Raw genomic sequence first — 27,093 nt, forward strand, 5'->3', positions numbered from 1 at the left:
CATTTGAGTTTGGATGCATATTGAACTAATGATAAATTGTTTAATTTATTTTTCAACCTTTCTGCTGTCAAATCGTGGGTGGGACAATCCTTTGACTGTCCTACCCAGGTGTTTTCGTGCGTAGTACATGTCCTACCTGTCCTACCCACTTCCCGCGCCACTGTCTAGACAGATTAAACTGAATCAACAATTTCACGTCACAATTCTCGGTTCGTGGCCGCATCTCTCCATCCTCGGTTCTGTCCCACTCTCGCAAAATCGATACAATGAGGCGATGAGTCCTCCGGAAATTGTGTAAGGCTTGTCACATTTCCTTTGGCCCCCTCGCCCCTCTTGGAGCGTGACATAATATGTGCATGAACCCTTACGTAATTAATGGACCCCCCTAGGCAACTACTTGAACACTTCTATGATTCTCTTTGACTCTGGGTTTTTTTTCTCGGTCGAATTCTCCGAAACTTTGCAATGAGAAGCAGTTTAGTACGATGCATAAGGTATCCCGGGGCTAGTGAGAATCTGGGGTAAGTGGGACGTTTCGTCATAGCTCACTTAGGAAAAGTTTTTCATGGGGGTATTCTTCTAGAAAGTTGAAGATACAAAGACAAGGAATGTATTGAGTACAAAACATATTGTTATTTTTATTATCATGGGGTTCATATAACAGTTGTCTAATTCAGCGCCATTTTAAACTTGCATGATAATTTGCGACACGTTTCACGGCTTGCATTGACTCGCAAAACATAAATGTGTTATAAATCGAATTTCCATCAGCAAGCTACAACTTCAATTATTATTACAAGCTGCTTACGATAAACCAGTATTTTGTTTTCATTTCATATGAAATTTTCGATGGTCTAACATACCCCAAAATATCTTTGTACGCGGGGTAAGTGGGAACTATCAAAACAAAAACCAGAATCAAAACTTTTCGTAGACGTTTTATACATTTTCCTAGAGAGTAGCACTAAAACATTCAAACAAATGATTTTTATCAAAAAAGAAAAATCTAAAATTACTTAATTGCATAAGAGGGAGAAGAAATGTGTAATTCTTCTATATGTTTTTTTTTAATTTTTGGAATACGACTTTGAAATTGAACAAACACAGAGATGAAATTTGAAATGCATCATGAGAAAGATCATTTTTCTATCTTATTTGAACTTTATTTGTTATTTCTACCAAATTTAGTAGTGACGGAAAACAATTCCACCCTATTAAGCGGTTTCCAACTATGCATATAAGTAATAACAAACCATATTTATAATTTCGGCAATTATTGATGGTTTATGTGCTAATTTGTAATTAACAACTTATAAATGATATATTTTGAACATGTTTAATTCCTCTTTACGCTTTTATTGAGGTATTTTCAGTTAATATTAAATGCGAGGTGACATACTATTAAATAAACGTTTTCTTCCTAAAGCGTTACGTATTTTATGATTGATCCCTTATCTACATCAAAAATGTACTCGAAATTAAAAATATATCAATCCTTTTATTGTAATGGTTGACTTACTGATGTGGATAGACGCATGAAACTGGATGTGTCCCACTTGCCCCGTTTAGCGAGGTAACTGCGTCAAATTACTCATTCTAAAACTTTACTCCAAGGTTTCCACAATTTCGAAATTATTCGATCGGTTCATGCACACACCAGCAAATATGCTGCCAAAATGTGATTGTGCTGTTGGATTTGAAAAATATTGACATTTGAACATTTTATTGAACCATTTGATTGAACTACCGTTTTTTTAGTTCCCACTTGCCCCGCGGTACCTTATTTTGAACTCAGTAGCTTAAAAAAACCATGCCGAATTGAATCAAAATTGCCAAGAATACCAAAATCTTTTGAATGAAATTCGGAATGAAAAAAAAAATACATTTCAATTATTTGTAACAATCAATTATTCCTAATCTCTAACAATAAATTAAAAATTGCTTTATTGCAATATTAGAACGTTCCGTTCACCTTCATGACGAGCTCTATTTTAATGCCACAATAATTGCCTCAACTTTTTCGGTGGCCTTTTCTATCTCTTCTGACAATATCTTCCCCTGTTGCGTGCCCATCTCGTTCACCAACACCTTCTTGCCCCTCATCAAACAATGTAACGCCTCGTTGTAGTTCTTCTGGACGCTTTCGTCCAACTTTGGTACCCCGGAACGTATCTTCCGCTCGTTGATCTCCACCAGTGCCGATTGTTGCTCGAAGAACACCACCGCTGAGTACAAACTCAACCGGAACGAATCCGGATCCAAGGTTTCGATGACCTTGGTCATTTGACGGCATATCTCGATCTTCTCCGCTAGGATGCGATCCGAAAGTTGGTTGGTGGCGTAGCCCTTGAAGTGACCGTACATCTGGATCAGCGAGTGCTTGAGCTGCAGTAAGAAGTGATGATTCGGATGCAGGAAGGTCAACAGCTTGGAGATAAGATCTTCGAGTTGCTTGACGGATGATTTGCGCTCCATGGCGTCGTCCACTTCTTCGCCGATTTTGGACAAAAGGAAGTTGACTTGATCGGATTCGATTGTGATTGGGCACTGATTGCACTTCCAATCGCTGGTTTCTTTCAAAGGGTCGATCGGCAGCTGATAGCCAGCGCAGGCGTTACCGTCGATTCCCATGCATTTGAGAGCGCTGAGGTATGTGCCCAGTTCGGTGGGATCTGCGCAACGGGCACAGGAGCATGAGAAATATTTGTTGGCCTTGAGATGATCTCGACGCTGCTGCGTTCCCCATAAAGAGTGGGTGTAGGTCGTTGTTAAGTGTTCACCTGGAAGTTGAGGTTAATGGTTAGTTTGGCATTTGTTGCGAAGAACTATAAATTACCTTTCTTAATATTCCTTCCGGCCTTGAAGGTCAGCTTCATTCCTTTGGTGCAGTTAAACGTGTAGAAGCAATTTGGCATGCAACAATGTTCCAGCATGCAAGCGATAGGATACAGGCCGCAGATTTCTCTTCCATTGGAAAGCGGAATGACCATGGCGTTGACTTCGAGGATTCCACTGATCTTGTGTAGCGTCTTTACATCACAAACCGGCAGCACGGTCTTACCCTGTTGTTCCTCCATCTTTTTCAGTGGATTGAGGAAGTTCTTTAACAGATATTGCACGGTTCGCTCGTCAGCCTCCTTATAAAAGGGTGTACCTTTGCGTGCTTCGTAGTGACTTTCGAGTTGCAACATCTGATCAAACAACTGACGGTTTCGGATTTGCAACGCCAAACATTTCAGAGCCAACAGAGCATCGTATCGATAGTAGTCAAAAACAGCTTCCGGATCATCCCTGGGTTTTGGTCCAGAGCCAAATCTTAGAATTCCGCACTCCAACGCATGCAAGTTTGCGTTTTCCAGTCCAGGGCAGTCTGGCTTGCAAGCTGGCCATAGGCAAGCTTCGCAACGATACATTCCCAGCTGGCAATCGGCAAAGCATCCCACGCAAGGAACGGTCATTGAGCGCTGCTCGTACTCCGCTAGGTTCCATTTAGGGCCGATAACCATGGGAGCTTCGGTGAAGAGGATCGTGTCCTTGGCAATTTCCTCGGTCGCCAGGAAGAATCGACCGACTTCCTCGTTGCGAGACAGCTGAGAAATCATAAGAATGTTAGCACATAGCACGTTGCAAAAACATTTCTGGGGGTATGGAAGCTAGGTAGGCGTGGTTCGGTTCTGTAGTCTACTTGTCCACGTGGAATTCATCCGGACAAGCGCGTAGAATGTTGACCAACAGTACCTTGAGGGGGTTAGTAGAAGCAATTTAGTGCAGCAGGTCAACAAATAGCACAAATACAGAAAGACTTTGTACAGAAAGACGTCGACTCAACATCTCAACACAACTACGTATATTTAGATCTCGTGCGCTTAGACATGGACGACGCTAGACGTAGACAAAACGATCACTACGGTGGTGGTTCAAAACTCAAACAGTTCGAGGTTACTTCAATCAATATTCAGTAGAAACGCTATACCTTGGCGTTCTCGTTGTGCCGCATAATCTGGATTGCATAATCAATTGATTAGTACCTATAGTCTTAAGAGTTGGGAATTCTATATCTGCACGATACTACGAAAGAATCATTCATTAAGACGATGGGTTTGGAACGGGAGATATGGAATGATGTTTTTGTACAATGCTGCAGTGATGGTAGATTTTGTGGGACTCAAACGGACGATATATTTACATCAACTCAACGTCACAACGAAGCAATTGTAGTTGCCAAACGTTAGAAAATTTAAGTTGAAATTAAATTGGTAGGAAATAGTAGCTAGAGTACAAAGATGCTACTGAATCGTAAGTTCGATTTTTGGTTTGCGAATTCCAAGGACGTGTGAAAGGAATGACATGTTATTTTTCAAGCAGAAAAACGATTCCTCATGAATGATCCTTCGTGATTTAAAAAATAAGTTGGCTCTGTATTTATTCTAGTCAAGATTGTAGTTATGATTATACTTAATTTGATTTATGGCTTCCTTTTTTTCATACCGAGTTAGTGAGTTAAGAAAGCTCACTAATATTTAAGATTCGAAGAACGATAAGCTTAGGATGCAATATGCATCTTTTCCAAAAAGGCTCCTTTTTTCTAAAATAATCTGGAAAATATAGATAAGTATCGAAATCGAACAGTATGTGTTGAAAAATGATTGCTATTTTGGGAAGCATCGTGTCATTTCTTCCAAAACTATCTGTCATCAACGATATACGGTACCGACGTCTGACCTAACGCTACACCGGTTTTTAACAACGGTACACAGTTTATGTCAAGCTAAATTTCAACTTTTACGACCCTCTCCCTCCCTCTTGTCACGCTTTTCGTATTCAACCTCTGAAAAAATTGTAAGGTTTGTCCTAGGGTTTGTCACGCTTGACCCCCTCCCTTTTTGGAGCGTGGCATAATTTATGCATGACCCTTTACCGAGACATATTACGCGTTGCTGGAGGTCGTGCTTGATGGAGCCCCTTGAGTATATTTGGACTACCGTTGAGCGTTCATCGCCTACTTCCTCAAAAACCTACAAGCTCTTTCTTCTCGAGGAGATTATGGATGCAATTCAACAGCTTATAAACAGCATGATCGTCGTCATTAATGGTGAGAAAGGCTGGTTGCTTGGCTGCCTCTCCTAATCATTAGAATCGTGGAGGCCCAACAGGAGGCATTAGCGTAAATAAGGAGGGGCAGGAAAGCAGACCTCTGATTTCCAATCCCGAATCTTAGGATTGGCCATCCCTGGAAAATTTGACAGATTGACAGATTGGCAAGTTAACCCTTTATTGAATTCAAACCTATTCCTAAGCTTCAGTTTATAATCATTAGTTATCCAAAAATATCAACAGTTTTGAAAGGTACTAAAATGTTCATGTACGCTACTTCACATTTTATTAGGCGGGAACTGAACAGCTGGCTCACAAGGCGACCGATAAGGCTCAATAATCCATTATTCAATCATCGGCTTTTTCTAGCGGAGTGGTTAGAGTCCGCGGCTACAAAGCAAAGCCATGCTGAAGGTGTCTGGGTTCGACTCCCGGTCGGTCCAGGATTTTTTCGTAATGATAATTTCCTTGACTTCCCTGGGCATAGAGTATCATCGTACCTGCCACACGATATACGAATGAGAAAATACCAACTTTGGCATAGAAAGCTCTCAGTTAACAACTGTGGAAGTGCTCATAAGAATACTAAGCAGAGAAGCAGGCTCTGTCCCAGTGAGGACGTAATGTCAAGAAGAAGAAGAAATCATGAAAAATGTAAAATCAAGTTTTTTTTGTCCACATTTAGAAAAGTGTTTACGAAAATCATTTCACGGCATTTCAAACGGCAAGTGCCGTGCACTTGTAGAGTTTCCTGAGCATTGCTTCAATTTTGTGCGAATAAATTGATTTACAAAAACTGTAAAATGATAACGGTTATTTTCCTATTATCAAATAATAAAAAATGAGCAGTTATCGTTATCAGATTTTTTGTTGAAACGTTTCAGATTTGTGAACACTTTTCAGAAACTGTTTGATCCAAAGTTTTTAGATATTTTCAAATGTTGTCTTTTGAAAGTTTAAAGGGAAAAAAACTTTGTTTAATTCTATGTAAATTCTAAATCAAAACAATTTGAAAAAAAATACGATTGATTTTTCCTAATTGTCCTAAACTCTGGCACAAAATATTGACGGACAAACTTTATTTTTGTATCTATTCTGAAACAAAACCAATTTTGAATTTTGGTTCACGTAAAATCATTGAGTTTCATAGATTTAAACTTTCTTTGAATCTGGCCCCTGACCGAGCAATCGATGAAAGTTCTGTAGGTTCTATTATGATAATTCAGGGTGTCTACTACCTGGAACAACCTGGAAAACCGGGAATTGTCAGGGAATTTTATTCAACCTGGGAAAAACCTGTAATTCTCAGGGAATTGTGGTGATTGTGATCAACAGGGAAATTATCTTGAGGCAGTAATTCATGGTGGAATATGTTCTCGATAAAAGATTTTTGCGTCAAAGCCCAGAGCAACAATTATTTTTAAAGAAATTATCCTTGAAAAAAAAAAAAAAAATCGGCTGCGCCGCTATTGAAACGCTATATGAGCTGTTCAGGGAGGATCCTTTCGAGTATGAAATTTTATCGACTTGCCAAAATATTATTGAAGTTTTCAATATCTCTATATTTAATCAGTAAAGGATTACCATTTCTAGGACCCGTAGCAGGTTTCTTTTTAGAGGATTTGTCTTTATTTTTATGCAATTCTCTTAAAGGTCTCTATTGTTGATGGAAGGTCTCTCGAGTCTTTATTTTAACCAAAATGGTCTCAAATTTTCATTATTTTGCTTGTATATAATTATGATGAAAAATTTCTTCTCATTTTTCTCAAGAAGAGCTTCATTAGTTATCCTAGTGGTTTCTCCAGGGATTTAATCTAAAATACTATCAGATACTTCTACATGAAATTCTTCAAGAAATTCCTCTACCTATTCTTTTTGTAATTTTTCAGAGCATGCTTGAAGGAATTTCTCCATAACTTGCATCAGAAGCCCTTCTAGCTTTGAACAATTTTCCAAAGACTACCCTAGAATCCAGATATTTTTTCACTAACCTTTCAACCGAATTCTCCAGACGTCATTCTAAGTGATCTATCAAAGCTTTCCATTATGTTTATTTTTCCAAGGGAACCCGCAAAGGTTAAATTCTGAGTTTTTGGTAAAATTCGTTCAAGGATTATTTTTTTTTTTTTCAAGAAACGCGAAAAGAATTTCCACGCCAGTTCATTTACGGTTATCCCAAACAATTGCTCCGAAAATTTCTCGAGGCTTATTTGATTGAATCTACTCCATTAGGAACATTTCAAGTAATTCCTTAAATTCGACTTTTGTTTCATTATTGAGTTACACTAGATTTTTTCTAGGAATTTTTCCAGCTTTTCATCCATGGATTGCTGGGATTCTTCCAAACATTTTTCAATGAATTATTAAAAAAAAAACCCATGGGATTTTCAAAAGATCATTTAAGGTTTCACACCAATTAACACTACAGCAATTTTTTAAAGAAATCCTCCGATCATTCCTACACATTTTTTTAGGGATATTGTCTTATGTTTTTCCAGGAGTTCCTTCACAAAATCCTGCGAGATATTATCCAGAGATCAAATTGTTTTTTTTGTATCTTGTATGATTTCCTCTAGAGTGAGTTATTCTAGAAATCCTTCATCAAGGGTGACTTACACAAGTTTTAACAGAAATTACCTTAAAATTTGCTTTAGGAATACTTCACTGTTTTTTTTTCATAAATTTCTCAGTATTCTGGAAAATGCAATTCACATTTCCTTGGAGAAATACATAAAAATGTTTGGCATATCGCAAATCGATTCTCGCAAATCGAAACAATCAACATGGAAGCCGAAAGAAGGGAAAAAAATGTGCACAGTTATTTGGAAAATCCATTGTGGTCTGCATCTAGGCTAGCTAAACAGCTGAAATTGCCCATAAATACCGTATTGCGCGTTATCAAACGGTATGAGTAAAGAAACATTGACGACGATTCGGAAGCCTCAAACCAATCGTCGGAGTGGAACTGTCGACCGGAATCTGCGTGGTAAGGTTTTGAAGACGATTAAGAGGAATCCCAATCTGTCGGACCGTGATTTGGCCAGAAAATTCGGTGCTGCCCATAGTACCGTGAGGAGAACTCGACTCCGGGAAGGAATCAAGTCGTATCGAGCTAGCCAACAGCCAAATCGGACCATAAAGCACAATAGTGCGGCCAAAATCCGTGCTCGGAAGCTATACGATCAGGTGCTGACCAATTTCGACGGGTGTCTTCTGATGGACGATGAAACCTATGTCAAGGCTGACTTCGGGCAAATCCCAGGTCAAAAAATTTACTTGGCAACGGCTCGGGGGGATTTATTTATTTATTTATTTATTTATTTAACCAAAATTTTGAAAGAGGGAAAAACCCCTTTGAGTGATATCTGTTCGAAATCTTTCTCAAAGAGGCACAAAACCTCTTTATCTTTTCATATAACGTTATAACAGAAAAATTAAAACTAAAGGCTCATACGGTAAAAATTAACCATAGCAGAGCCATAAACTGCAACATGGATCCAAGTGAAGTAATGGGGTATGGGGTGGCTTCCAAAACGGGATGAGGGAGGGGGTCTACCAAAAAAGAGTCCATCTTCATATCTGCAAATAAAAACAAGAAAAAAAAACACACACACACCAGCAGAAATATCAAATAGTATATGAAATCTCATTCAAAAAACTATATAAAAGTTTAAGTATTTGATAACATTTCGTACCCAATATATCCCGAATAGATACTGGTATTGAATGTCCGTAATTCATTAAAGTGTTAAATAATGTAGTCCTTGGTAAAATAAACCTTGAACATTGAAGGACAATATGATCAATGTCTTCATAAGATTCACCACATTCACATAAATTAGAATCCACAATATTGATACGATATAAATGACTATTACAAATATAATGATTTGAAATGAGTCGTGAAAATGAACAAATAAAATTTCTAGTTGCTGGTATATTCCTAAACCAAGGAAAATTACTGACTTTTGGACAAATTGAATAACACCATCTCCCTTTATTACTGGAATTCCAACAAGTTTGCCAATTATCAAGGGAATGTGTTTTCAATTTAGGATAATATTCAGAAGGAAAAATATCACGATCGTAAATTATACCCCGAACAACACCAAATTTAGCCAATGAATCAGCCTGTTCATTACCATATATTCTACAATGAGCAGGGATCCACAAAAATTTAATTATAAATCCTTGACAATGTAAATCAAATAATAACTTTTTCAACATGAATAAAACATGATGAGTTTTAAAATTGAAAGATATGGTACCCAAAGCACGAAGGCAACTTAAGCTATCAGAACATACAATATAAATATTTGGTGGGCAGTCCTTTATCAAGTTACAAGCAAAATATAAAGCAATTAATTCTGCAATGAATATGGAACATGGAGATTTTAATTTGAAAAAATGAGCCACATACTCATTGTATATACCAAATCCAGCGATGCCTTGAACTAAGGATCCATCTGTGAAATAAAATTGTGCAGAAGTGATTCCATCAAATTTACGCATAAATAGGATATTGGCAAAATGAGAGTATAGATGATTTGGAATTTGTTGCAATTCATGGAATAGAGAGAAATCAATCAAAGGTAGATAAGTGTGAATATTAATTTCAAAATTATAAAAACTATTATATGAAATTGGTGCAACATTTTCAGTTGAACAAATAATGTAAGATTCCAATATTCTGCTCGTTGGGTTAATTTCGAATAGTGACTTCAAAATATCAATAATTGGATGATTATTCGAGAGACAATTAATCAAAAATTTACAATTCAGTTCTTGAAAACGAATTTTAAGTGGTACAACACCGGCGAGTACTTCTGTTGATTGAGTATGAGTTGAATTCATAAGTTTCAAACAAATTCTCAAACAACGAAATTGTATTTTTTCAAGTTTGACAAAATGTGTATGTGCAGCACTTCCAAAAGTGAAACACCCATATTCCATGACTGAACGGATAGTTGTTTTGTAAAGCGTAATTAAGTCAGATGGATTGGCACCCCACCAAGTACCTGTAATAGTACGAAGAAAATTGATTCGTTTCGAACATGTTTTTTGAATTTGTTTAATATGAATGTTCCAATTTAATTTAAAGTCAAACCATATACCAAGATATTTAAATTCGTCAACTTGTTCGATTTCGATTCCATCAAGATACAAATTAATGGATATGTTCGAATGTTTTCTCGAAAATATGATATATTTAGTTTTCTGAACTGAAAATGAAAATCCGTTTTCATGAGCCCATGGATCAATGTTATTTAAGGCACATTGCATAAAATGACTAATGACTTCTCTATTTTTGCCACTGATAGAAATAACATTATCATCAGCAAATTGAAGCAAATTGCAACCATTTGGAATTATTGATGCCATATCACTGGTAAATAAATTGTATAAAAATGGACTTAAACATGAACCTTGTGGAAGTCCAAAATAGCTATATCTTAATAACTTTGAATCTCCATTGTGAAAAAAGTTCATAATTTTGAAAGAAAATAAATTACATAAGAAATTAGAAATCATATTGGGAATTTTTAAATTATGCATCTTTTCGAACAATAAATCGATTAGAACAGAATCATAGGCTCCAGAAACATCAAGAAAAGTGGAAACTAAGTCCTGTTTTTTATTGAATGAAAGTTGAATTTGTGAAGCTAATAGTGAAACACAATCGCGAGTACCTCGACCTCTCCTAAATCCAAATTGAGAAGATGAAAAAATTTTATTATTCTCGGCCCACAATTCAAGACGATTCAAAATCATTCTTTCCAAAAGTTTACGCAAACAAGATAATAAACTAATTGGTCTCCTACTATCAGCTGATGACGGATCTCTACCAGGCTTTAGAATACTGATAACTTTGATTAAACGCCATTCATAAGGAATAATATTTTGAGTTAGGAAAGCATTATATATTGAAAGTAAATGGAGTTTTCGATCATCCGGTAAATTTTTTAACACAATAAATTTAATATTATCAATACCTGGAGCAGTATTTTTAGTAATTGATAATGCTAAGTTAAACTCAGCTAATGAAAATGAACCACAAAGTTCAGGAAAATAATTTAGTGAACTATTTTTAAATTTAATGGAACGTGGGACAAAATCAGGACAAATTTTTGAAGCAAACTCATGTATCCATTTTTCCGAATATTCTAAAACATTAGGAATGGTGGGATCATAATTTCTTAGATTTCTGGCAACAGACCACAAGGTAGATAAAGAAGTTTCTCTATCTAAATTTTGAACAAAATTTTTCCAATAATTTCTCTTTTTGGATTTAGTTAGCCTTATGAATTGTGCCTCAGCTTTACGATATAGAAAGAAATGGTTTCTGGAGCCTGATCGACGAAATAATTTAAAAGCATCAGATTTAGTTTTCAAAGCAATGGAACATTCATTATCCCACCAAAAAGAAGGGCGATTTTTTCTAATAGAACATGACTTATTTTTTTTATTTTGAGATTTATGCAAACAATCAATCAATAATTTTGAAAAATTATTGTAATTTTCAATTGGAGATAACAATTCAACAATATTAATTAACGAAAGAGATACCAGATCAGAAAATTTTGTCCAATTTACATTTGTACAAAGGTCAGGAGCATTAAATTCATGGACAAAATTATCTTGGACAGGATTTTGAATTTCAATTAAAATTGGTAAATGATCACTACCATTAGGATCGTTAATAGTTTTCCAAGAAGATTTCATAGACAAGCTATTAGAGCATAAAGATAAGTCAATACACGAATGATGATTTGGTGGTACAACAATCCTAGTAAAAGATCCATCATTGAGGATATGTAAATTTAAGTCATCAATTAGTTCCATAATCAATGAACCTCTACCATCCGTTTTCTCACTACCCCAAGCAAAATTATGTGCATTGAAATCACCTAATATATAAAATGGGGGAGGAACTTCGTTCAATATACTTCTAATTTGCGATAAAGAAAAAGTGGTATTAGGAGGAATATAAAAGCAAATAACTGAAAACTCACACTTTTCTTTTTTAGCAGAAATAGCAATATATTCAACTTGTGAATGTATTGACAAATCTAAATATTTAAATTCTATATTTGCACGAATTCCAATAAGAACACCTCCATACGAAGAATCTCTATCTTTTCGAATAACATTGAATTTAGAAACATGGAAGAATTTTGATGACACTAACCAAGTTTCATTTAAACAAAACAAATCAATATTATAACTGCTTATCAAAACTTTTAAACTATCAATTTTTGGAATAATACTTCGACAATTCCATTGTAAAATATTCATATCATTATTTTTTATTTGAGCCATTACGAAGAGAAGAATGAAGACAAAAGAGGGCCAAAAGAATTCAATTTATTTAAAAAGGAAGCCAAAATAGGTAAAAATATTTTAATTATTTTTTTCCAGAAATCACTCAATCCTAAAAATTCTACTATTTCTTCTAAAATGTTCAAAATTGAGTTATCAGTATATACTTTAGCTTTGTTTTCCGATAAATTGTTTGAATTTTGATTTTTATTGTTAGATGTAGGATCAGTCTCTATTTTACGAAATCCTGGAATATTTTTAGGAGAAGTAGTATCATTCAAGGATGGAATGTGCAAATCGAAAGAAGTAGATGGTTGAGGTTCAAATATTTGATTGTGGTTGTTAGAAGTTTTATTGTTTATTCTTTTCCTTTTGCTAGGAGGTTTGTACACATAATTACCAAAATTTTCATGGTCTACATTACCATCATCATCTGACAAAATTTCAAAAGTATTTGCAGAAGCAATGTTATCAGTGGATTTCATTACTTCAGCATACGACAAGAGATTTTTATTTTTTATTTTTTGGTTGAATTTTGATTGATTTTCGATATAAACAGCACATTCTTTTAAAGAATTGTGTTCCTGTTTACAATAAATACATAAATTAGATTGATTCTTGCAAGTGGATGACGAATGAAATTCACCACATTTAGAACATTTTTGTTTGTTAGAGCAAAAATTCGCAGTGTGACCAAAAAGAAGGCATCGATCACAATGCATGAGCTTTGGATAATAAAGTCTCACGCGAAAAATAACATTATCAACATTAACGTAGTCTGGCAGTACAGATCCAGAAAACGTAATCTTGATACAATTAGAATGTACATACTTGGTATCATTCCCATCAATAAATAATTTTGATAAACGGACACAATCCAGTATCTCGACAGGAGAAATGGATTTGTTTCTAAAAAAACCTGAACCATGATTTCTAATGTCATCACAGTTCAATGATTCATCATATATTATTCCATTAATTTCGCATGAATCACAAGGTGCATACACGCGATAGGAATTAAAAAATAACTTGGATTCCAAGAGAGCATTTGCTTCATCTCGCGATCCAAAAACAATTCTCAACTTGTCCAATGAATTTTTTTTAATTTCCTTTACAGATTTATACTTTTTATAAATCTCAGAGGAAATCAGCAAAACATTAATGGGTTTCTCCTTTTTTCGAAAATATACGACAAAAGGCCCAGAAAAACTAGAAGGGTAAACTTTTACACGAAATGGTTTGGTCAAAGAAGAGGATTCAGCACAATCGGAATTTTCTTTAGGTCCCCCCTCATCCCCGTCAGTTTCCATAATGGAAACTTCACACAGATAGAAATAACAATGTTAAATGAGAACTACAATAACAGGAAAAGAAATAAATAATAAAGGTAAAATTATACTCAAGGTTTTGCAACGAACGAAACTCCAATGACGATAAAAGTGACCGAAAACTTGAATTCCAAATACTTGATAGGCAGCTCTTGAATTATTCACACTGGGAAAATCCTCCAAGCAAATCGTCAAAATTGAAATTCGAAGCTTCGGAAAATTCGGATCTGAAATGGAAAAAAATGACAAGCGAGGAAAAAAAACGTCTAACCTGGCAAGGCCTACTTACCGGGTATGGGCTCGGGGGGATGTTCCAGCCAAATTTAAATTTGTTTTTGCCGATAGATTTGCACAAAAATTTATGATTTGGCAGGGCATTTGCAGCTGTGGCAATAAAACGAATGTTTTCGTTAAAGAAAACAAAAAGTCTCCAAAAACGAAGTTTGCCATTCATTCGATCCCACGACCACCCCGTAATGTTTTGGCCAGATTTGAAAAGCGAAAGGGGTCCAGTTTGTTCCGAAAAACCTTAACCCACCCAACTGCCCCCAGTTCCGCCCTATTGAGAAAAACTAGGCAATCATGAAGAGAAGACTCAAGGCAAAGGGAAGGTTGTCAAAGACATCAATCAGATGAAGATCTGGTGGAATAAGATAGCTAAAACGATGGACGAAGAAGATGTGCGCCGCCTAATGAGCCGTGTTACAGGAAAAAAATCGAAAATTCCTTCGAAACCGTGACGAATAATTTTATTCGTATTATTTATTAAAAGTATGAGGAAAACGCTACATTTGTAGAAGAAAAAATCTTGAATTCAATAATAAATAACTGAAATACAGGCAATTGTTTTTGTTCCAATTCTATCTGAACCAAGCTTTAGTAAAAATAGATAGACCCAGATTACAATACAATAGCGTGAAACCGTTCGATCGCTCCTCATATGTGTTTTGTTGTTTCTCAAATATGTTTTCAAGTTTTGCAACAATGAAGATAATCTCTAAGCGCAATGAAAAGCATGATCACGAATGTTAGAGTAGGTCGGAAGAAAATCAGCACGGTGAAACTTAACTGCTCGTCGAAGCTTAGTCTTCCCATGTAACAGCATTAACAATCCAGAAAATCGTGTCTGAGGTCAGAATCATGTTTTGCTTTCAAGAAGGTAGAATTTATAACCAAATATGTATAACACCATTACATTTTCAATAGAGCTTAGTGACGTTAGTGACAGTTGAAGACACGAACACTTGCATACGCTCATCATACACAGTTTGTTTTTGTTTTCCTCAACGAAACTTGCACACACTCTCCAGACGCATCGAAATGCATATCACGGAGACGGAATTCAACTCAATTTTGGGTTGTTTCAACGCAATTCCGTAGTTGAGCCCAATAACTCAATTTTGGCTAAATTTCCAAGGTCCCCACTAGGTAGTTTGGCTTTAATTCCATTAGAATAATATACTCAATTTTGGGTTGATTTAATGCAAAATTGAGTTCTTTCGACCCAAACATAAGAAAAGTTGCATTTACCCAAATTTGGCTTATTGGGCCAAAGTACCCCCATTGGGTAGATGCAGCTCTCTCTATTTTTGACAACATTCGTGTGGGAGAAAGAGAAAACCGAGAGATTTTGGGTTGAAACTATAATCGATATACAGTGAAACCTCCATGAGTCGATATTGAAGGGACCATCGACTCATGGAAATATCGAGTCATGGAACAGCAATCCTTTGGAAAGCTGCTTCTAGGGACCATCATAGTAACCATGAAATTTTGTTTAGGTATAAATATTTCTCCGTGTCAAAAAAGTTGATATTTAGCGTGACATAATTTGTGTACCATCCCTAAGGGCCAGTCTAAGGTAACACTCATGCGTTCATTCTTCTTATGACACAAATCGTAGTCATATTTTTCCAACAATTCTTAGAATAAACGCCAATATTTTATTTAGTATCTCAAATGTAAATGTAAATAAATTCATTATCAACACCTATGAATTCTCAAGCCATGCTGAAGGTGTCTGGGTTCGATTCCTTTCGGTCCAGGATCTTTTCGTAATGGAAATTTCCTTGACTTCCATGGGCATATAGTATCATCGTACCAGCCACACGATATACGAATGTGAAAATGGCAACTTTGGCAACTTTGCGGTAAAAAATGAAGGTGCCGGTAGTAGGGTTAATAACCAGTGTTGGGAAACTCGTGCTCGCGAGTAAAAAAATACTCACTCTCGTACTCGTTTGCGAGTAATACTCACGCTGTGAGTCACTCATTCCTAACTCTAACTCACGCGAGAGTATGACGTCATAACTCACTGCGAGTATTACTCACGTAAAGAGTAATACTCGCAGTGAGTATGACGTCATTACTCTCGGTGAGTGAGCAAGTTACTCTTTGTGAGTATGGTGAGTAACCAATTTCCATAGCAAAATAAAATTGTACATTAGTATGTTCTATACTAGGTGGAAGACTGTAAATGTAAATAATTCAAAGTTTTTACAGCTCCTGTCGACTTCAGTGTGTATTGTGATATGGTTGTTTAAACTTTACCGAATTCAGAGTCAGTTTTTCAAAATGGATAAACAAGTTATAATGCCGGTTGTGTTCAAATAGTTTCCAGACCAACTTATTTCGTTTAGTGGCATAAAATACTGTAACTTTTTCTGAACGCGTTTATGTTATTGATATTCAAAGTTGAATTGAAATATTAGTAAAAATGGAATAAGGTACCGTGAGGCAAGTGGGTAATGGAAATCGTATAGTTGAGATTTTTCAAATTCTAAAGACTTAAAATTAAAATAAATGAGGTCGTCTTTTTTTTTTACTTCACTCCCACCAAATATAAACAGTATGATAAAATTGATTTTTATGTAAATATGAAAAAAGTACAGAAAAAGTTTTTGCAAAATGTCACTTTTCACTTGCTCCACAAGTTTTTGAACAATAAATTTAAATTTAATTATATTCACGATTTCTATTAACTTCAACATTAGTTAAGGCGTCCTGTTCCTTAGGTAAGTAACATGTAAGCAAAGAAAATTTGATTCTTGTCAATTCAATTTTCTTCTGTTCAGTTTCGGCTCTGTAGAATTTTCACCGGTCGTTATTTGTTTCTAAGAAAGTCGGATATGACATAAGATAACTCTTCGGGAGAAATTATTTTTTTGGAACGGAATCCTTCAATAGTATTCGGATTCTTTTTTGTGTGGATAGACCCTTACCCCATTTTTATGTTTTGGACTAGCTCTACATTTACATTACATGAGATTCCCGTGGGTTCTCTTATATTGCAACTTTTCAATCAACGTTTTTCTTTCAACCGGCTGTCCGAATATCAATCAATATCGTCTGGCAATCTCTTTTAGAGAATTTCCATGATTAGTAATAGCTTTTATAGCTTTGAGTATTGTGTTTCTTGAATTTGAAGCACGTTCCGATGTTCTATGATAATTGCGAACCTTGTTTACTAATACCTACCTAAAAAGAAAATACAAATTCAATCTCTAATGAGAAACTTTTTACTTACCCCACGTGATTAGAAAATTGATGGTGTTTTAATTTAATTATTTTTATGTGTAGGTCGAAATCATACCAACACTTTTATTTTCAGTTTAAAACTGTCAGAGAGTACAACTTAGATGTGGTACAGAGAATTATTTTCTGCAACTTTTTTTCTATTAAACATATCAATACAAGATTGCAAGTCGCCAACTTGTAACGGAGTAATAGTTGACAGGTAGACAATCTTTCACTCTATTATGCAATAATGGTTGAACAATCGCAGGAATCTCTTATCTATCGTAATGCTCTGAATGGCCTCAAAGGTTTACGCATGAGTTTGAAACGTGAATACATATATTCAGTAAAATATACAAATTATTTTCACTTACCCCATTTACCCACTTGCCCCGCGGTACCTCACATAAATTTGGTTTGCGATTGGCACCTTGCCCATTTCATATGTAATTTCGCTTTTGAATATTTTCAGCAAACCTTATGTAATTTGCAAGTTTGTTCTAGAAAACTTGTATGCAACGTTGCCGAATAAAGATTTCTGATCAGAAAAATGTTCGAAATTTATTATATTTTGCTTGGTTTCTATATAGATACTGAATGATAAGTTTATCCTCATTAAACCATTATACGGGCCTCTGATTATTGTTTGGTCATTACTGTTATGTGGTAATAGCAAGTTTGCATTATTTTTCAATAAAGAATTTTCAATAGCGCTGTTTAAGGAACAGACATTTAAAAATGTATCATTTTCAACGTTTAATCTAGTCCCATAATGAATAAAAAATAAATTAAAAATAATTTTCTGAAATATTTTTTTAACTTCTTTTGTTCGATTCTATCTAAGACTGACTTATTGTTAGATTTCTGCTCCTCTTTTATGATCTATGTGTTGTCAAAAAACCGGAAAAAAATGAAAATTGAAAAGCTGGTGCTGAAGTTGTCGCACAAAATATTGCTGGCAACGCTGTTTGGCAGACCAATCAGCGGCTTATTAGTTTTGGCACGATACTCAAATACGTTTTGTCGAGTCTCTGTCTCAGGTTTTTATTATTGCAGTAGTGCTGCATATCGTAAAGTAGAGAATAAAAAAATAGTCAATTGGCAAATAAATAAAGCTCATAGTTGATAAATGTGGAAATGCTCATATCATAAGTACAATAAGCTAAAAAGCAGAATCTGGCCCAGTAGAGATGTAACGTCAGAAAAAAAAGAGCATTTACGATGCAACATGCGCAGCGAAACACCATACATAAATTACAGCTTGTGTTAAGAATTCATATTAAAATAACGTTTTGCGTGCATCAAATAGTTTTCAGAATAAAATTTTCATGTTATCATTTGAATAAGGTCACCCCAAGAATAGCCTTACTTATACCATATTATTTATTTGAGCCATTCGCAAGCTTTTAGAATATTTACAATATTTCAAGTGAGTAAAATTACTCACGAGTGAGTAAATGTTAGTCGAAAACTCACTCACGAGTATGAGCTGTACAACTGAAACTCACGACTGAGTATACTCACGCGAGAGTTCAAGCTGTACAACTCATACTCGCGAGTGAGTTTGCAGTTTTCAGTGAGTACTCACGAGTTTCCCAACACTGGCTGTAATTTATGTATGGTGTTTCGCTGCGCATGTTGCATCGTAAATGCTCTTTTTTTCTGACGTTACATCTCTACTGGGCCAGATTCTGCTTTTTAGCTTATTGTACTTATGATATGAGCATTTCCACATTTATCAACTATGAGCTTTATTTATTTGCCAATTGACTATTTTTTTATTCTCTACTTTACGATATGCAGCACTACTGCAATAATAAAAACCTGAGACAGAGACTCGACAAAACGTATTTGAGTATCGTGCCAAAACTAATAAGCCGCTGATTGGTCTGCCAAACAGCGTTGCCAGCAATATTTTGTGCGACAACTTCAGCACCAGCTTTTCAATTTTCATTTTTTTCCGGTTTTTTGACAACACATAGATCATAAAAGAGGAGCAGAAATCTAACAATAAGTCAGTCTTAGATAGAATCGAACAAAAGAAGTTAAAAAAATATTTCAGAAAATTATTTTTAATTTATTTTTTATTCATTATGGGACTAGATTAAACGTTGAAAATGATACATTTTTAAATGTCTGTTCCTTAAACAGCGCTATTGAAAATTCTTTATTGAAAAATAATGCAAACTTGCTATTACCACATAACAGTAATGACCAAACAATAATCAGAGGCCCGTATAATGGTTTAATGAGGATAAACTTATCATTCAGTATCTATATAGAAACCAAGCAAAATATAATAAATTTCGAACATTTTTCTGATCAGAAATCTTTATTCGGCAACGTTGCATACAAGTTTTCTAGAACAAACTTGCAAATTACATAAGGTTTGCTGAAAATATTCAAAAGCGAAATTACATATGAAATGGGCAAGGTGCCAATCGCAAACCAAATTTATGTGAGGTACCGCGGGGCAAGTGGGTAAATGGGGTAAGTGAAAATAATTTGTATATTTTACTGAATATATGTATTCACGTTTCAAACTCATGCGTAAACCTTTGAGGCCATTCAGAGCATTACGATAGATAAGAGATTCCTGCGATTGTTCAACCATTATTGCATAATAGAGTGAAAGATTGTCTACCTGTCAACTATTACTCCGTTACAAGTTGGCGACTTGCAATCTTGTATTGATATGTTTAATAGAAAAAAAGTTGCAGAAAATAATTCTCTGTACCACATCTAAGTTGTACTCTCTGACAGTTTTAAACTGAAAATAAAAGTGTTGGTATGATTTCGACCTACACATAAAAATAATTAAATTAAAACACCATCAATTTTCTAATCACGTGGGGTAAGTAAAAAGTTTCTCATTAGAGATTGAATTTGTATTTTCTTTTTAGGTAGGTATTAGTAAACAAGGTTCGCAATTATCATAGAACATCGGAACGTGCTTCAAATTCAAGAAACACAATACTCAAAGCTATAAAAGCTATTACTAATCATGGAAATTCTCTAAAAGAGATTGCCAGACGATATTGATTGATATTCGGACAGCCGGTTGAAAGAAAAACGTTGATTGAAAAGTTGCAATATAAGAGAACCCACGGGAATCTCATGTAATGTAAATGTAGAGCTAGTCCAAAACATAAAAATGGGGTAAGGGTCTATCCACACAAAAAAGAATCCGAATACTATTGAAGGATTCCGTTCCAAAAAAATAATTTCTCCCGAAGAGTTATCTTATGTCATATCCGACTTTCTTAGAAACAAATAACGACCGGTGAAAATTCTACAGAGCCGAAACTGAACAGAAGAAAATTGAATTGACAAGAATCAAATTTTCTTTGCTTACATGTTACTTACCTAAGGAACAGGACGCCTTAACTAATGTTGAAGTTAATAGAAATCGTGAATATAATTAAATTTAAATTTATTGTTCAAAAACTTGTGGAGCAAGTGAAAAGTGACATTTTGCAAAAACTTTTTCTGTACTTTTTTCATATTTACATAAAAATCAATTTTATCATACTGTTTATATTTGGTGGGAGTGAAGTAAAAAAAAAAGACGACCTCATTTATTTTAATTTTAAGTCTTTAGAATTTGAAAAATCTCAACTATACGATTTCCATTACCCACTTGCCTCACGGTACCTTATTCCATTTTTACTAATATTTCAATTCAACTTTGAATATCAATAACATAAACGCGTTCAGAAAAAGTTACAGTATTTTATGCCACTAAACGAAATAAGTTGGTCTGGAAACTATTTGAACACAACCGGCATTATAACTTGTTTATCCATTTTGAAAAACTGACTCTGAATTCGGTAAAGTTTAAACAACCATATCACAATACACACTGAAGTCGACAGGAGCTGTAAAAACTTTGAATTATTTACATTTACAGTCTTCCACCTAGTATAGAACATACTAATGTACAATTTTATTTTGCTATGGAAATTGGTTACTCACCATACTCACAAAGAGTAACTTGCTCACTCACCGAGAGTAATGACGTCATACTCACTGCGAGTATTACTCTTTACGTGAGTAATACTCGCAGTGAGTTATGACGTCATACTCTCGCGTGAGTTAGAGTTAGGAATGAGTGACTCACAGCGTGAGTATTACTCGCAAACGAGTACGAGAGTGAGTATTTTTTTACTCGCGAGCACGAGTTTCCCAACACTGATTACAGCTTGTGTTAAGAATTCATATTAAAATAACGTTTTGCGTGCATCAAATAGTTTTCAGAATAAAATTTTCATGTTATCATTTGAATAAGGTCACCCCAAGAATAGCCTTACTTATACCATATTATTTATTTGAGCCATTCGCAAGCTTTTAGAATATTTACAATATTTCAAGTGAGTAAAATTACTCACGAGTGAGTAAATGTTAGTCGAAAACTCACTCACGAGTATGAGCTGTACAACTGAAACTCACGACTGAGTATACTCACGCGAGAGTTCAAGCTGTACAACTCATACTCGCGAGTGAGTTTGCAGTTTTCAGTGAGTACTCACGAGTTTCCCAACACTGTTAATAACTGTGGAAGTGCTCATAAGAACACTAAGCAAGCTCTATCCCAGTGAGGACGTAATGCCAAGAAGAAAAAGAAGAAGGGTTCTAAGGTTTTATAATCTTTAAAACCCAAAGAATCGGTTCTTGGGAATTAATATACTTTGAAGGTCGTAAAATTTGACTAAATCTAAGCTTACTGAAAAATTTTCGATGCTTTGAATACTTCATCAAATATCAGTATGAATGATTACAGTAAAGGTTTCACAAATCACAAGAAGTCTTTAGTTTGTTTTCCAGAGAAGGCAAGAAAATTTCTTTGAATTCGCATGTAACTTTGTTCATATTAAACTCTTCAGGGGTCAAAACCTTTTGGAAAAAAATAACATCTCAGGAGAAAATAATTGTAAAACCCTTGAAACTCACAGTCTTAATACGAACCAATCTATGGTAATATGCCTTACCTAACTAACAATTTTAGCGCTATGAGCCAAGATTATTTGCTTTCTGTTGTATAACAGTTGAGTTGAAGCAGCAAACGCTGCAAAAAATGAAACTTGTCAAAAAAAGAACGATTTGCGTTAATACAGCTATAACGCAAAAATTTGCAGCTACACGTGAAAATCTTCAGAAATATCACCATTTCCGTTAGATAGTTCCCGAAAATATGGTCAGCCATTGCGACATGGACATAATCTGGAATCCCCTGGACATGAAGTATATTCGTACATACGTGCCAGAAGATAACAAATACTAAACTGGTCAATTGGTACAATGGAGACCTCAATTAATAAACGTAGAAGATAAATACTAAGCTGGAACATAAGCTCTGTCTAATTTGGGATGTTGTGCCAGAAGATGAAAAGGATAACTCCAAAGGGTAGGGCAGTTCTTGACGAAACACATTCTTGTTTTGTTCTAATGGCGTAAGACAGAAATGATTCCAATACCACATTAACACTTCTCTAACGCTATCTCATGACTGATTTAAGCTTCGTCATTCATTACGACATCAGTATATGTTATTCCGGATATATCTGTACAAGTGTCTCAGTTAATGTAAATAATGATGACACCACCTGATAAGCAGAATGTCTCGGAGCGAGATTAATTGAAACTGTGAAGCGCTTGGGTTACGTTGCACGTTAAATGTACAAACAACGGTGGGTGATTATCATCGTTCTGATGGAAGATAATTTAACCGGTATTTATTATCCCGGTGAACCGAGAATACCTGGCGCCAACGTAAACTCTAATTTTGATATCTTAATTAGTCAAATATCTCAACAATTTGGCCAGAACATCGATGTTGCTGAATCGATTCAAATTCGAACTGTCGAATCTATTCACAGATTTAATGGAATTATTTAAATCGATTCGATTTTCAAGATCATATGAAAATTTACAAAAAATAAAGTTCTCAAAATAAAATCAAATGCAATCGCATTTGGGTTTTATACTCCTTCCATTGAAAAGCGTTTGAAACAAAAAAAAAGTACATTAAGCACCTATAGGCTGGTTCCAAACAACGAATATGCTTCATCAACTTATTACAAAATTCTAACCAGTAGAAAATTGATTCACTCCATTTTTTAGTGCTCTTAACGACCTAACATCGATTCAAGAAATCGATTATTTGAAAAATCGATGTTCTAAACATCGATCCAAAATCGCCCATCGCTAATCTCAATGGTAAACGAAAACGACAGCTTGTTTCTATTTGTGTTAATAATGTAACTTTCATAAGATAATTTCAAACTTTATAATATGTAACAATACATGTTTTCTTATATTCCAAAATTGAATACATGGTGTTTAGTCCACATTTGAAACACTTTCTCCTTGCAATGCTCATTATTGCAAACAGATTGCAATTAAATTGCTACACATATTATGCGTTCATCATAGATTTCCGAGAACCATCTAAAGAATTTTTGTTCGTTCACCCGTCGTCTCTCTACCGAACACATGTTGCACGTTTGTATACAAATACCAAGCACTTCCTTGCCTTATTCCCTTTCCTCGGCATAAGCACGATCGTCTGGCGCGATCAAAACAACATGCTGGCGCTACATCTATATCGCATGCCGGCAAACAAACAATTTGCGATCACTCATTTTCCGACCCACTCACTGACCTAGGTCGATGGGCGAGCGAGCGAGCGAGTGAGTGGGTGGGTGAGTGCGTGAGAGTGAGCTCACACAGTCTATTAATAAACGCGATCGCAAATTCATTTCAAGAATCTGCGCAAATTGTTCCCCCAAGTAAATTGTAGAACCATTGATAAAGAAAAATCACACTATAAGGCCGCTATGGGGTGTCGTAAAATTGCCACATCGATCACAGGGCAATGACGTTCGGCATGCAAATCTATCGTAAGCACGTGCGCTTTATGTTTTAGAGACCCATCGAAAGCGATAATCCTGTTTAGCTGAAAAATGTCTCCATGAAAAAATATCCACTATCGTTCCCACGGCTCATCTCAGTCGACGAGTCAATTTCACCTCATATGGCTTAGCGCACTCGTTCTTGTGCTGCATCCGCCAGTGTTTCTTCTGGTGTTCCGGGCTGCAGTAGACAACCAGTTTGCAGCCGGCGCACTTCAGACTGGACGGCACTCCACACAGGGCGCAATTTGACGGCTGGCAGTTCATTGCTCCGGTTGCTTATCTAAATCCGAAAGTCTACACACTGATTGGATAATATTTTTCACGTGCCACGTTTCCGGACCACTAAAATATGTCGGGCGCTTGTGAACCGATCGAACAATTGCTAAGAACTGAGTGTGGGAAAACTGAGTGAAATTGCGTTAAGCTATTGGAGGTGCTTGGTGGCGCATGCGAATTCGCGAAAATGAAGGTTAGAATTATTTTGCGACATGCGCGATGTGATTGCTTCATGCACTGTTTTTGTTCATGCAGGCTTGATATGCTAAAATCAGGACTGATAGCAACTAAGTGTCTTGAAAATAGAAATTATAGAGACCTTTTACCTGACTGAATAAAAAGACCAAGCAGAAGGAATCAATAAAACAAGCAGGAACCAGAAGGTAAGAGTTTGGCTCCTCATAGAATCTAGCCAGATATTTCTGTAAGAATAATTAACAGACTTTCTAAATTAATCGCGCTGTTACAATAGGTATTACTGCCTGTCTTACTGTTCATAATTTATTTTACAGGAATTGTATAAAAACAATTGACATATTTATCCCAAGTTTCCTTCAGATATTACTTCGAAGATCCCATCTTAAGTTGCTTACTTGGTTCTCATACGGACTTCTGAAGCAATTCTTTCAAAGCTTTAAATACTTTCAAGAATCCAGGAAGGATAACCTCGGAATATTAGGATCAACAAGAAAATATTTCGATAAAGTCTTAACAAATATTCAAAAGCAACACAATATTTGTTATGTAAGCATTGCTTAAATTTTGCACAAATCGTTGGAAGTTGTTGGGAGAATCACAAAAATATCGAATCTTCATGTTTCATCAGCATCTGTGGTTGTTTAACGTTTCAAATTGAAGTTTTAGAAAATAATTGATCAAGGGTACGACTTTTTTTTATTATACAGTGTTGTTTCTCAATTTAATAACTTATAAAACTTATAAGAATGCATTATTATAATTTATGGGGCCTTCCTTAGCCGAGTGGTTAAAGTCCGCGGCTACAAAGCAAAGCCATGCTGAAGGTGACTGGGTTCAAATCCCGGTCGGTCCAAGATCATTTCGTAAAGAAAATTTCCTTGACTTCCCTGGGCATAGAGTATCATCGTGCTGCCACACGATATACGAATGCGAAAAATGGCAACTTTGGCAAAGAAAGCTCTCAGTTAATAACTGTGGAAGTGCTCATAAGAACACTAAGCTTAGAAGCAGGCTCTGTCCCAGTGGGGACGTAACGCCAGAAAGAAGAAGAAGAATGTATTATTATTATAAAAGTATTAAAAAAAGCTAATGAATAGAAAAAATATACATTTCAGTACGTTTCATCGACAAGATTACAAAAAAGAAATCCGTAAAATTTATGTTTTCTTAAAGTATCAAAAAATTGAACTGCGAAAAATAAACTACTCCTCATTTTTTTTTCATTTATTTAGTTAACATCTACACAGATAACACTGAATCAACAATTTCACGCCACAATACTCGGTTCGTGGCCGCATCTCTCCATCCTCGGTTCTGCCCCACGCTCGCCAAATCGATACGCACTTGATCCGCCCACCTAGCTCGCTGCGCTCCACGCCTTCTTGTACCAACCGGATCCGAAGCGAATACCATCTTTGCAGGGTTGCTGTCCGGCATTCTTGCAACATGCCCTGCCCATCGTATCCTTCCAGCTTTGGCCACCTTCTGGATACTGGGTTCGCCGTAGAGTTGGGCGAGCTCGTGGTTCATCCTTCGCCGCCACACACCGTTCTCCTGCACACCGCCGAAGATCGTCCTAAGCACCCGACGTTCGAAGACTCCAAGTGCTTGCAAGTCCTCCTCGAGCATCGTCCACGTTTCATGCCCGTAGAGGACTACCGGCCTTATGAGCGTTTTGTACATGGTACATTTGGTGCGGGCGTGAATCTTTTTTGACCGCAGCTTCTTCTGGAGGCCATAGTAGGCCCGACTTCCACTGATGATGCGCCTCCGTATTTCACGGCTAACGTTATTGTCAGCCGTCAGCACCCAAGTAACAATTTAGATTCTAACTGGCTTTATTTATTTTTATGACAGTTTTATCGTTGATTTGCATATTATTCTAGGTTTTATAGTGATTTTCACCCAGTAGAAATGATCTTGAACCGTTTTCGGTTTCAAATACTTCTTCAAGAACACTTCGGATGCATCACATAAAACTTCATTTTCAATGAGAACAAGTGACCTTGGCAACAGTTTTATGAAACTCTCGTACTTATCTGTAAGAACGCGCTCGAGCGAGAGTAAGAACTCTTGGCCGAGAACATCATAAATTTCTCCCCCATCAATCAACGCACTAATATGTACATTATTGATTGTTGTATTATGAATCCTTGCGTGGATTTTCGATCTGTTCTTCACGGAAGTCGTTGTTGAACTCACGGCGCATAACTTACTAATAACGCAAATAACCAGTTCCAGTGGTGTTCCTCCCCTTGGCCATGATAAAGGAGCGGAACTGGACCACTGAGCGGGTACCTCCTTGCAAGGTGGACTTCTGGATGTTGTTAAATGTTTGCTTTCCCTGCTCAAGATCTGGGCCTTATTAAGAAGTTATCTACAGCTGGTAATACTTACCTTTAGTCGTTTTGAAGCTTTAAATTTCATGCCGTAACAAAATCTAGCAT

The 27,093-nt window shown here is 35.9% G+C and overlaps 1 protein-coding gene across 2 annotated transcripts; it reads right to left on the reverse strand.

Annotated features, from left to right (window-relative positions):
- Positions 1 to 1,890: 1,890 nt before the first annotated feature.
- LOC5577770 (protein msta) lies at positions 1,891 to 24,578 on the reverse strand. Of its 2 annotated transcripts, XM_021850461.1 has the most exons (4): positions 24,287 to 24,578; positions 3,974 to 4,000; positions 2,837 to 3,590; positions 1,891 to 2,780 (listed from the first exon to the last, which is right to left on the reverse strand). In XM_021850461.1, exons 1-4 carry the CDS (start codon positions 24,434 to 24,436, stop codon positions 1,987 to 1,989), a joined length of 1,725 nt encoding a protein of 574 aa, XP_021706153.1. In that variant the 5' UTR covers positions 24,437 to 24,578; the 3' UTR covers positions 1,891 to 1,986. The 2 variants fall into 2 exon arrangements, with proteins under 2 accessions (XP_021706153.1, XP_001663543.2); XM_001663493.2 differs by lacking the exon at positions 3,974 to 4,000.
- Positions 24,579 to 27,093: the final 2,515 nt, after the last annotated feature.

Source organism: Aedes aegypti, chromosome 3 (assembly GCF_002204515.2).
Source record: "Aedes aegypti strain LVP_AGWG chromosome 3, AaegL5.0 Primary Assembly, whole genome shotgun sequence".
Classification (NCBI taxonomy): Eukaryota; Metazoa; Arthropoda; class Insecta; order Diptera; family Culicidae; genus Aedes; species Aedes aegypti.